General features: G+C 46.1%; 1 protein-coding gene across 1 annotated transcript in view; it reads left to right on the top strand.

Annotated features, from left to right (window-relative positions):
• Positions 1-404: 404 nt before the first annotated feature.
• Positions 405-12,358, top strand: part of CCNJL (cyclin J like) — a 62,230-nt gene continuing 50,276 nt past the window's right edge. The window contains exons 1-2 of the mRNA XM_068981285.1: positions 405-506; positions 896-1,010. Coding sequence (XP_068837386.1) covers positions 945-1,010 — 66 coding nt within the window. The 5' untranslated portion in view covers positions 405-506; positions 896-944. The remainder of the gene's footprint in view (positions 507-895; positions 1,011-12,358) is intronic.

Here is a 12,358-nt window from a genome sequence, read left to right as displayed (position 1 = left end):
GAGAACTTTCTGCGGGCATCCTGCCCGCGTCCTTCACGAGCGGCGCGCGCAGGTGGCGCCGCGGTCCCAGCGCTGCCCGCGTGAGCACACGGGTGTCCAGGAGACCACCGGGAGTCCCCGCGAAGGTGAGAGGAAGCTTTCCACCCAGGCGGGAGTGGAGTGCGGACTGGAAAAACAGCCAGCTCTGCCGAAAGAAAGACTCCAATTCCCAGCCCCCAGCCCCGCGGGGTGCGGGGGCCGGCGGCGCATGCGCGAGGCCCGGCCCCCAATTCCCCCAGCGAAGGAGGGAGGCCCCCGGCGGCCCGGAGGCTGCGAGCCGCGGCGGGACCCGAGCGCAAGCAGGGGCGCGGCGGCGGCACGGGCGAGCAGGGCTACGGAGGCGGCCGTCGAGAGCTTGGAGCGCCCCGCGCCAGGGCCCCCTTTGCTTGCAGGCACCCGAGGGCACAGCCGGCTCGGCCCTGGGAAGGGCCCGGCGCCCGCAGCCCCCCACCTCCGGAGAGGGATGCGTGAGTTTCGCCCCGGCTGGAGGGCAGGATGTGGGAGCAGGACAAAGGCTGGGCGGCGGGGGAGGAGTTGGGGACCGCGAGCCGGTGGCGGCTGCCGGAGCCCTGGCCTCTGGAGAGCTAGCGGAGTCTGCAACTTTCTGTGCAACTTTTGCAAAAAGGAAGATAAAATTTCTGCAAGTTGTTGCAGAGCTCCAGGTCGCCTCAGGTCCCACGAGTAAAGGGGAGGGGACGGTGCAGCCTTCTTGGGATAGGAGGCGACCGTCCTCCGCTGAGTGGGGCAGAAGGGGGCGCCCGGCAGAGGCCCGAGCCGAGGACAAGAGAGGATGGGGATGCCGGGGTAGGAGCTGGGGGGCGCGCTGCGGGCTCTGAAGTTGCCTGTGTCCACTCAGGGTGTGCCCTCAAAACCCGGTAGCCTCGGAGAGCGGCGCTGCAGACGCGATGATGGATGAGCCGTGGTGGGAAGGGCGCGTCGCCTCGGACGTCCACTGCACCCTGCGCGAGAAGGTCAGTCCCTCCCCGTCCTTGTCACTCGCAGGACTGGGTATTTAAAGTCCCTTTCGCTCTTGACTCCATATCCTCGGGTCGCCCTGCGTCGGAGCTAGGAACTCCCGGTGCCTTTCTTTCCTTCTGCTCTTAGCCTCCTCCGGGGACAGTCGCGGGAAGAAGGGGAATGAGAAACGGGACTGGAGAGCTTAAATTGGTTTTTCTGCATAGGAGCCCAGAGTTCTTAGACAACTAAACTGTACTCCTTAAGGTGGTATTTCCCATAGTATTGTCACCCGAGATTATTTTAAAGGATACATGAACGGACTTTAAAAAAAAAAGTTATCGTGTATTGACTGTGCAATTTAAAAACATGTATCTAGCAAGCTCTGTGTAGAATAAATGATGCTGATTTTCCATTTATTGTAACGATATAGCAGTTCCTTTAAATACGTTTATTTAAGTAAAAGTAGTAACATGATATAAAGAACAGTTAGGTTAATGCTAGACTAAGGCATATGTAGTCATGCCCCACCCCAAATATATCTAGGATGGGACTGAATAAGATTTTAGAAACACTAGTCTAAAGGAGAGGCTACAGAACTAGGAGATTGTGGGGAGAAAACCAGCACTCCCCTGCCAGTGTGCCTCCACTGGCAGAAGGTGGGACAGCTGAAATATGATCTCTGCTCTCCCCCACCCCTTAAAGGGAGAAGTGCTGATAGGCTCTAGGAAGGTGGTGGACTCCAGGTGGGTTAGAGGTATGGCCTGTGTGTCTTGTCTCCTGCCCCTGAGCTGAGACTGGGAAGGGTGGTTTGGGGAACAGGTGTGTAATGAAAGGTGTGTATGGAGAAGGCAATGGCACCTCACTCCAAAACTCTTGCCTGGAAAATCCCATGGACGGAGGAGCCTGGTAGGAGGCCGTCTATGGGGCCGCACAGAGTCGGACATGACTGAAGCGACTTAGCAGCAGCAGCAGCATTGGTTTCCTAGGGCTGCTGGACAAGCTACCACAAACCTGGGGCCTTAATAAAAATGTGCTCTCTGACAGTTCTGGAGGCTGGAAGTCCGAAGTTAAGGTGTTAGCAGGGCCACATTGCTCCTTGGCTTTCCTTGGCTGGTAGGCGTATCGCTCTGCCTCTGCCTCTTGTCACATGGTGTTCTGTCTGTGCCTCTGTTTTCTCGCCTTATAAGGACACCAGTCGTTGGAATGGGGGCTGCTTGACCTCATCTTAATTTAATTAATTACATCAGAAAAGACCCTATTTCCAAATAAAGCCATTCTGAGGTTCTGGGTAGACATGAATTTTGGGGGGACGCTATCCAACCCAGTACAGCGAGGGGGAGGTCTCCTTAGTGAGTCCCTGGGTCCCTGCATAGACAGGTCTCACATCCAGTGCATTTGCACCCAAGGTCTGTGGAGTTCTGCTTTAAAAGTCATTAGCTATTCAGAGTTTTTTCCTCATGAGGGGGTAGCTGTATTCCAGTCCAATTATCTTATCTTGTTTCCTGTACCTACTAGTCCATCTCTGTTTTGCATTGCTTGTCAGGCTGTGGCTTTCCTCTGCTTCCCTTCGTTTTTCTCCCCAGAACAAGGTGCAAGCATAGCAAGGCATATGGAAAAGAAATCCAGATCTTGGTGGTTCAGTTAACATGCAGGCAGTGGGAGTGGTAGACCAGGTAATAAGGTCTTGGTCTTTTTCTGGAGGTGGTGGCTAGATGAATTAGTGAGGCCTGCTGGAAAAACGGGGCTTGCTTGTTCTTTGCAGGTGCCAGTGGTTGTCAGCTCTGCTGGTAGCTTAGGGGAATGGCTTTGACCTCATTGGTTCCTTTCTGGCAGGAAGGATTTCTGAGAGCAGTATAAACTCAACCAGCTCAGTTACCTGAGAATCCTCGACTGTTTGTATATAAATAAGAATGTTCTAATCGCTCCTTCAGTCACTCAAAGGAGCAGGGCAGGCAGTTCCCCATTAATTGTACCTCACCCATGTCATGTTAGTTCACTGTTGGGCTGCCTGCCTTGAGGGAGGATGGGTTTGTCCAGGTCTTACGTGTTAGAGGTTGAAAACTCACTTGAGTTAGTGCTCAGAGTCCCCTGTGACTTGAAACTGGTCTTATTAGTTCCTTTTTCTTTTTCATTGACATATAGGTGATTTATGATGTTGTGTCAATTTCTAGTGTACAGCAAACCGATTCAGCTATGCATATATATATATATATATATACACACACACATATTGTTTCATATTCTTTTCCATTATAAGATATTAAATATAGTTTCCTGTGCTATAAACAGTGGGACCTTACTGTTTATCCATTCTCTATATAATAGTTTGCATATGCTAATCCCAAACTCTTGGTTTATCCCTCTCCTCCCCCTTCTCCCTTTAGTAACCATAACTTTGTTTTCCAAGTTTGTGAGTCTGTTTCTGTTTTGTAAGTAAATTCACCTGTATCATATTTTGGATTCCACATGTAAGTGATATCATATGGTGTTTGTCTTTTCCTTTCTGATGTAACTTCACTTGATATGGTAATCTCTAGATTCATCCGTGTTGCTGCAAATGGCATTATTTGATTCTTTTTACGGCTGAGTAGTATTCCATTGTATATATATCACATCTTCATTCATTTGTTGATGGACATTCAGGTTGCTTCTATGTCTTGGCTATTGTAAATAGTGCTGCTATAAACATTGGGTTGTGAATGGCGTTTCAAATTTGTGTTTTTTTCTGGGTATAAACCCAGGAGTGGGATTGCTGGATCATATGGTGCCTCAATTTTTGTTTTTTTGAGGAATTTCCATACTGTTTTCCATAGTAGCTGCACCAATTTACATTCCCACCAACTGTTAAGGAGGATTCCCTCTTCTCTACACTATTTCCAGGATTTTTATTGTTTGTAGACATTTTAATGATGGCCATTCTGAGCAGTATGAGGTGATACCTCAATGTAGTTTTGACTTTCAGTTCTCTAAAAATCAGTGATGTTGAGCATTTTTTCATGTAACTAATGGTCATCTGTCTGTTTTCTTTGGAGAAATGTCTATTTAGGTCTTCTGCCCAATTTTTGATTGGGTTGTTTGTTTTTTTGTTATTGAGTTGTATAAACTGTTTGTATATTTTGGAAATTGAGCCCTGTAGGTCACAACATTTGTAAATATTAAAGTACTCTTTCAGCATCCTACCTGGCCCTACTGCTTCTGTTGAAGCAGACTTAGAGCTCTTCCTCATTTAACTACTTTTCTGGTGGGGCCTGGGGGTGCCCCCCAGTACAAGGGAGTCAGGATTCTTGCCCATCACACCTGTGGCCTTGAACTTCTTCACTGAACATGAGAGAGGAGCAGATCATCCCCACCAGGCTGGTGGTGACAGTGAGGCTGTTGGTGATGTTTTTCAGGCATATGGCCCAGGAGTGTTCGGATTAGACTGACTCCCACCTTTTTTTTTCTTTCTTTTTTTGCCAAAAGATGCATCCAGCCATTTTAAATGAGCAGGTTCTGGGTACATATGATAGAATTAGGGCAGGGGATGGCTTTCAGCTTGAGGCCCAGTTTCGTGGTCCTTCAAGCCTCTCTCTCCCCTCCCCAAAGTGTCCCGGCCCCAACCTCATGCTTCCCTCATGGTCCTGTTACCTGTGTCCTTCTCACCAGACTGTGAGCCTCTCACAGGCGTGCGGCGTGCTGTGTGCTATCTCAGCTTTACCAGACCAGCGTGCGGTATGGAGGGAAGACAAGGGGTGTCCGCTGCCTCACCTGTTGCAGGCACAGCCATCGGGGAGCACAGAGGCGAAGGACCAGGCTCAGGTGGACTTCCTGGGGCACTCGAACGGTGGTGCAGGAGTGCTTCCCAGGAGCCCTCTGTTGGGTCGCCCTGGCCTGGCGGGGCCTGTCCACGTGAGTGGCTGCAGTGCTGGCCGTGGTGCCAGGGACAGGATCAGGTGAAGGCCGCCTCCTGGCCTCCTATAGCCTTGACAGTAGATAGTCTCATTCTCTTCTGGGATAATGTGGGGGTGGGAGTGGGGAGGAGAGGAATAGAGGAGGGAGTAGGAAAAGAACTCCCCACAAAGACAGACCTACTGCCCTGGACCAAAGTCCTGCATTGAGATTGTAGGAAAAGAGCTACAGGTTTAGCCCGAATAATAGAAACCTAGATCATTCCTCCCACACTTCTGCTGGGAGGTCCCATTTTCCTCCCTGAATTTTGTTTTTGGACGAGCAGTACAGTAGGTAGAACTCACTCTGGTCTCCTTTTGACTTACGTCCATTTTACACATAATCATCATTCCAGTTAGGAGGAAGTGCTTATGTTAGTAAAACAAAATGTTTAAGAGCTCTCATCACTGTGATTTAAGGCTTCTTGGGTATGTGGAAGACTTTCTGAATATGGGGATTTCAGAGGATTACTTGGGGAAGAAGTACTCCCACCCTCCCGAAGCCACGTTGACAGCGCTGGTAGCTTTCTCTTCCAGGACTCTGGGAGCCTGTGTGCCAGAGGCCTACTCCTCCTCCAGCCCCTTCTTCCTCCATCAGGCATTCACCTTCTCCCAGGATCAGAGTCACGTGGTACCGTTGGGGTCTTCTCCATAACCCCAGATTTGAGATCTTCAGAGCAAGCAGCCATGGAATGTATATTCCCTAAAACAGCCAGTTTTCTCTTCCCAGCCAGTTTTCCTGAAGCTGGCCTTCTTGTACACTTAAAGGCCTTTAACTGTGTGAGACTGTATTTTTTGAACCAGTGGAGTATTAAAGGACATTTTTACTGATCTGGGACTAAATTTACACAGAGAAATTCTGAAACACCAACAGAAATGATGTTTAGTGATGATAATGTTAATGGCTACTATTTCTTGAGCACTTCCTATGTTTCAGACAGTGTGCCAAGCGCGCCCCTGCATATTATCTCACTTACACCTCATATTTGCCCCGGTTCTGGGACTGACCCTGTAGATGGAAACTATAAGACAGAGTGTGTCAGTAGCTGTCGTGAGATCAAAACCCTGCTTGTATCACAGCCTGAACATAAATTTGTTTGGGAGAAAACCACCCATTTTAACCAAAAATAGAAGTACAGCGCCAGGAACAATCAAGGCTCTGCCCTCCATGACACTGTAGGCTCTGTATCTTAGTTTGTGGTCCGATGGCTCTCCAAGGGCTAGGTTCTCCCTAAACCATCCTGAAAAACCTGGGCATTGGGAATTGCTGACTCCCAGGGCAGGGCCTCGCTTATCTGGTCCTGGTGGGTCCCCTGCCGCACTTGTGCATGGGGCTTCTCACCTTGAAGTGATCTGGCTTCCGCTGTTGCCTGCCCCCGGGGTGCACCTGGGGGGCTGCTCCTGTTTCTCCTGGCCCAGAAAAGGATGAGATGCCTCGGGATCTTCCTCTTCCTGGAACTCTGACAGCCGCCTGTGGTAGGGTCTCACCCCGGCTCTGTTCTTCACCTGGATTAAAACCACACTGTCTTCTAGTGACCCCTAAAGTGCGTACATTCTTTTATTTTTCTTTTCCAACATCAGTAGTCCCTCTTCTCACTCTTTCCCTTACATTCCTTGAATGTCCCCACTGCAGAGCTGAACATCTGTCTCCTTATAGAAGGTGTTGACCCAGGTTACCTCTTACTTGGTTTTTCTATTCTCTTCCCCTCGTTTTTGGGTTTCTGCACCCCCAGGGAGCAGTTCTTCCTAAATCATGAGGCACACCCTGGTCCACCCATGAGAAAAAGTTCCACATACTGGGATGTGTCTGGCCAGCTTAGTTCCAGGAATGTGTCACCCAGGCCTTTCAACCCCAAATGCTGGCTGGGACAAGCCCTTGGGGACTGACAGGGGCGCCTTGTGGCGGTGGTCTTCAAGTGGGAGGACAGCCAGCCCAGAGGTAAGGGTGAAGCTTTCAGCGGAAGCGGAAGTCTCTGGCGTGCATCCTCCAGGGCTGCTGCAGGCTGCCCTGGAGGTGTGTGCAAACAGAGGATGGAAGGTGGATTTAGAAGTGGCGTTCAGAGGCAGGAGGAGATGGCCTTCAAAGTGGCATCTGGCTTGCAGACTCACTGACTCCTCTGCCTTACCTGTATTCTCTAGGAAGCTGGGAACAAAACTGAACCAGAACTTGGCATTTTCTCCCTAGTCCTAGCAGCCTTAGACTGTGGAAGCCCCCAGTGTGCCCTCAACACTCAGCTGAGACTAGATCTTTGCACATTATCCATAATCTGTGGAAGAAGCAGATTATCTCGAAGGCTCCGTTTCATCTGTAAACCAGGAGAGTGATTCCTGTTCCCTGCCTCCCAAGTATCCTGGGAGAAAATGGGTATGGGTATCCTCCTTCCGTCTCCCGGGCCTCTGGGTTGTGGAGTGGGGAAGGGTCTTGGCGGGCATCCTAGTTGGCTGGGGAGGTCTGTGCTCCCTAAGTGAAGGGAGGACAGTTAAGACTTTGGGTTGGCTCTGTGCCCTTGCCCTTGACTTGTTCTTTGTCTTCCTAAACCACACAGCCCCTTGGGTAAAGGGAGTGCAGCCAGCAATTCTCTCTGAGAGAACGTGCCAGAAACAGGTGACATTGTTGGTCTGCTATTTCTTTCTTTTCTTTCTTTCTCTTCTTTTGACCATGCTGCGCAACTTGCAGGATCTTAGTTCCCTGACCAGGGATCGAACCCATGCTCCTGCAGTGGAAGCACTGGGTCCTAACCACTGGGTGGCCAGGGGTTTCCCTTCATTTTTTTCAAAAAATTATTAAACACACAAAGTATGTTTTTTGTTTCTCTAGGAAACTACGAAAATAAATACAAGCAAACAGAAGAAAGTAATACTCCCCCCACAATCCCACTCCTTGGAGAAATCTGTTGACATTTTAGTATCGGTCCTTCTGTTCTTTTGTGTGTGTGTCATAGCATTTTTATAGAGCTTTTACTTAGTGAAGATGGAAAATATCTTTTCTTAAAACACTGTTGATTTCATAATATATCATGCTCACACATTTCCATATCATTCTTCTTCACCCAATCCTGATTATTGGACTTCTGCAAAAAAATTTGAAACAATTCCTTGTGTTTATTTAGAATAGACAATATAAGAACATGATAAGAAAGGAAAAAACACATATGAAAGGTTGGATGGTGAAGAGGCTCTAGTTCCTTCCCTGAAAGGTATCACTGACTCTAGTTTCTCCTGAATCTTTCCAGAGTTACCCTGTGTGTGAACAAGCCATGTGTGTGTGTTCTGACACAAGTGGTAGTAGAATTTATACACTTCCCTGTACCACTTGATTTTTTAAATGTTTACATTTTAATAATTTAAATATCTTTATGAAACCACCAACAGAAGCTCCATGACCAGAAGGGAATTTTTTTGGCCTTTTCTGCTCACTGTAACAATAAAGGTATAGTGTAGATTCTCAATATATTTGTGTTGAATGAATGAATGAAATGTTTCTTTTTGGCCATTTTTTATCCAAATGTATACATTTATTTTATATAAATGTTGTCATAGTGTATTATAGTATATTATAGTTTCATAATTTTTTTGTTAACTGTATATACTAAATAACTTTCTAAGTTAACTATTGGTCAACAGGTATCATGCATAATGTTTTATGGTATGGATATACCATGATTGGATTAACTCGTTTCTTTGTTGAATACGTATATGGAGCTGCTTATTCATTTTTTTAAGCTGAAGTTAATTTATATATGATACAACACACAGATCTTTAAGTGGTTATGCAGTTTTGAGTATACAGCAAGTTTTGACAAATGTATATACATGTAGCAACCACCATTGTCAAGAGATGAAACATTGCCACCAACCTAGAAAGTTCCCAGGTACCTTTTCTCAGTCACTCACCCCATCTTGCTCCCAGCACCAGGCAGTCACTGAGCTGTTTTTTGTCTGTGTGGATTAGTTTATCTTTTCCAGAGTGGAAATGGAGTTACATGTGTATGCTCTTTTCTGTCTGTCTTTTTAAACTTAGTTTTTTAACACTTTTGAGATTCACCTGTGTTGTATCTATTAGGAGTTTGTTTCTTTTTTATTGCTGAGTAATATTCCACTGTATGTATATTAGATAATTTGTCCATCCCCCTCTTGATGGCCTTTTGGGTCATTTCTCTTGTTCCATTTGATTTTATACAACACTGCAGTGCTGATCCCGCTCTGCTGTCTATGAGTGTGCTCATGAGAATAAATGCCTAGAATGGAATTGCTTGTCACAGGGTATGATTTTAAGAACTTTGTATTTCATCAGTTAATAAATTCTCAAAAGTTGCACCAGCTTTCACTCGAACCAGTGGTGTGGGAGGGTGTCTGCTTCCCAGTAACTTTGCCAACCCTGGTATTAGCCTTTTCTAGAAGTCCAGGGACTTCCCTGGTGGTCCAGTAGTTAAGAATCTGCCTTGCAATGCAGGGGACACGGGTTCAATCCCTGGTTGGGGAATTAAGATCCTACATACCTGGAGTAACAAACCCACACACCAGAACTACTGAGCCTGCGAGCCAAACTTCAGCGAAGAGCCCACATGCTGCTACTAAGACAAATAAAATAAATGGTAAAAAAAGAAAAAGTCTGTTCTGTTTTAATAGGTCAAAATGGTGTCTCTTGTCTGTGTTTAAAAAGAATCAGGAACTCTGAATAGGAAAAGTACTACAAGCTACAAAGGAAGGGGTAGGGAACTCTGAACACTTTCCAGGATCCGGGGAGGCCCATCTGCAGCAGAGAACCATCCTGAGACTCACGTCATGCTGGGGGAGGCCTGCTCACCTGGGACTCAGGCCACAGAACTCTCCAACACTCCCTGAGCCCCGCCACCGCAGTGTGTGCTTCCCTCTATCCTCACATGGCAGTTACTTGGAAACTGAATCCTGAGGCTGAATTTGAATTGTCCTGAGGCACTGGCCCCCTTGTAGGTCACTGGAGCAGATGGTACCAGAGCCTGAACGTTCTCTTGGTAGGGACATCCCTGCTGGTAGCACCAGCTACCTACTGAGTCGACAAATGATCATCTGGTGACTTGAGTAGCTGGGTTGGGATGACAGGGAAGGGTAGGGAGGATCGTAAGAACAGCAAGAAGCATCAGGAATTGGATTGATTGAATTATTGTAAGGAAAAGTTGTAGAAAGCCTCAGTGCCCATCAGAGAGGAGCTGCTTTCACTCTGGTTCATCCGAGCACTAAAACAGGTGGAATTATTAGATGTGGCGAGGTGCATAACTTTATACTTAATAACAATTGATTTTTCTGATCATTGTAAAAGTGATCGAATGACTTAATAGGTCTGACTCTTTGGAGTGAACTTGTCCTTAATTTTTTATTGTAGAAATTTAAAAAGATACACAAAAGTAGAGAGAATAGTGGAGTGAATCCCCGTGTACTCTCCACCTAGCTTCAGTACCTGCTTCTTCTTCTCCAGACAGCATGTCATTTCACCCATAAATATCTACTAAGAGATAAAGGCCACTTTTAAAAAACATAACAACTATGCCAGTCTTACAAAACTCACTATCATTTATTAATTGTCTTCTATGGCTCAGTTCCATGCATTGGAGAAGGAAATGGCAAGTTACTCCAGCGTTCTTGCCTGGAGGATCCCAGCGACAGAGGAGCCTGGTGGGCTGCAGTCCATGGAGTTGCTAAGAGTCGGACACAACTGAGCGACTTCACTTTCACTTTTCACTTTGATGCATTGGAGAAGGAAATGGCAACCCACTCCAGTGTTCTTGCCTGGAGAATCCCAGGGATGGGGGAGCCTGGTGGGCTGCCGTCTGTGAGGTTGCACAGAGTCGGACACAACTGAAGCGACTCAGTAGCAGCAGCAGCATGTCTCAGTTCATGTTCAGTTCTCCCAGCTGTCTCATAAATGGCTTTTATAGTTGTTTTGTTCCAATTATGATCTAGATAAGGTCCATGCATTACATTTTTCTTAATTGAATGACAGGTTCTTTAAATTCTGTAGTGCTATAAAAATTTCAGAAGTTTCACATACCTGATTTAATATAATCCTGAAATAACACTTTTAAAAAATACGCCTTCTCCTATATTGTCCCTCCTCTTTTCCTCTCTCCGTTGGTAACCAGTAGTTTGTTGTTTATATCTGTGAGTCTGCTTCTTTTTGGTTACATTCACTAGTTACATTTTTTAGATTCCACAGATAAGTGATATCATACAATATTTGCCTTTCTCTGACTTAATTTCACTTAGCATCTGTCAATGTTGCTGCAAATGGCAAAATTTCCTTTTTAGGGCTGAGTAGTATTCCTTTGTGTATATGTACACACCACATCTTCTTTATCCATTTAGCTTTTGAAGGACAGTTAGGTTGCTTCCATACCTTGGTAGTTGTAAATAATGTTGCTTTGAACACTGGAGTATGTGTATCTTTTCGAATTTGTGTCTCTGGTTTTTTCGGCTGTCTGCCCAGGAGTGGAATTGCTTGGTCATATGGTAGTTCCATTTTAATATTTTGGAAAATCTCTATACTGTTTTCCACAGTGGCTGTACCGGTTTGCATTCCCACAAGTAGTGTAGGAGGGTTCTCTTGCCAACATTTGTTATTTGTATTCTTTTCTTTTTTTTTTTCCCTTTTGGTTGTGCTGGGTCTTTGTTCTTGCGAATGGGCTTTCTCTAGTTGCAGCAATCGGGGGGCTATTTTTCGTCGCAGTGGCTTCTCTTGTTTTGAAGCACCAGCTTTAGGCAGTCAGGTACTAGGGCTCACAGGCTTCAGTAGTTGCAGCACGTGGTTTTGTTAGCTGTGGTTCTCAGGGCTTTAGAGGAGGGGCTCAGTAGTTTGGAACGCTGGCTTAGTTGCTCTGTGGCACGTGCCAAACCAGGGATCAAACCCTTGTCTCCTGCATTGGCAGGTGGATTCTTAGCCACTGTACCCCCAAGGAAGTCCATTACTTGTGTTCTTTTTGATGATGGCCATTCTATAGATGTCAGGTGATATCTCGTGGTTTTCATTTGCATTTCCCTGATGATTATTGATGTTGAGCATCTTTTCATATGCCTGTTGGCCATCTGCATTTCCTTTTAGAAAAATATTTGTTTAGTTCTACCCATTTTAAAATCCAGTTGTTTGTTTTTTTGATTTGTATTTGATCTGTTGAATTGTATCAGTCATATCATTGCAAATAACTTCTACTATTCAGTAGGTTTTTAAAAATTATTCTTAAGTCTTTCATTCTATAATGGTCTCCCTGCCTCCCATTGCCTTAAAAAATTATTTTACATGCCATTGAATTTTGGCTAAAGCAGGTCATGTGTCCTGAAGGACACCCCATATTCTTGATTTGACCTATTACTTCCTCCTGGTGTCCTTAATTTCACTGTTAAGTTTGGCTTGTATACTTCCCTATTCTGTGGGGCTAGGACATGCTGTAACCTTCTTGTTCTCT

The sequence above is a fragment of the Capricornis sumatraensis genome, chromosome 9, assembly GCF_032405125.1.
Source record: "Capricornis sumatraensis isolate serow.1 chromosome 9, serow.2, whole genome shotgun sequence".
NCBI classification, from domain to species: domain Eukaryota; kingdom Metazoa; phylum Chordata; class Mammalia; order Artiodactyla; family Bovidae; genus Capricornis; species Capricornis sumatraensis.
Note: the sequence above shows the minus strand (reverse complement) of the source record. Positions and strands in the feature narration are given on the sequence as shown.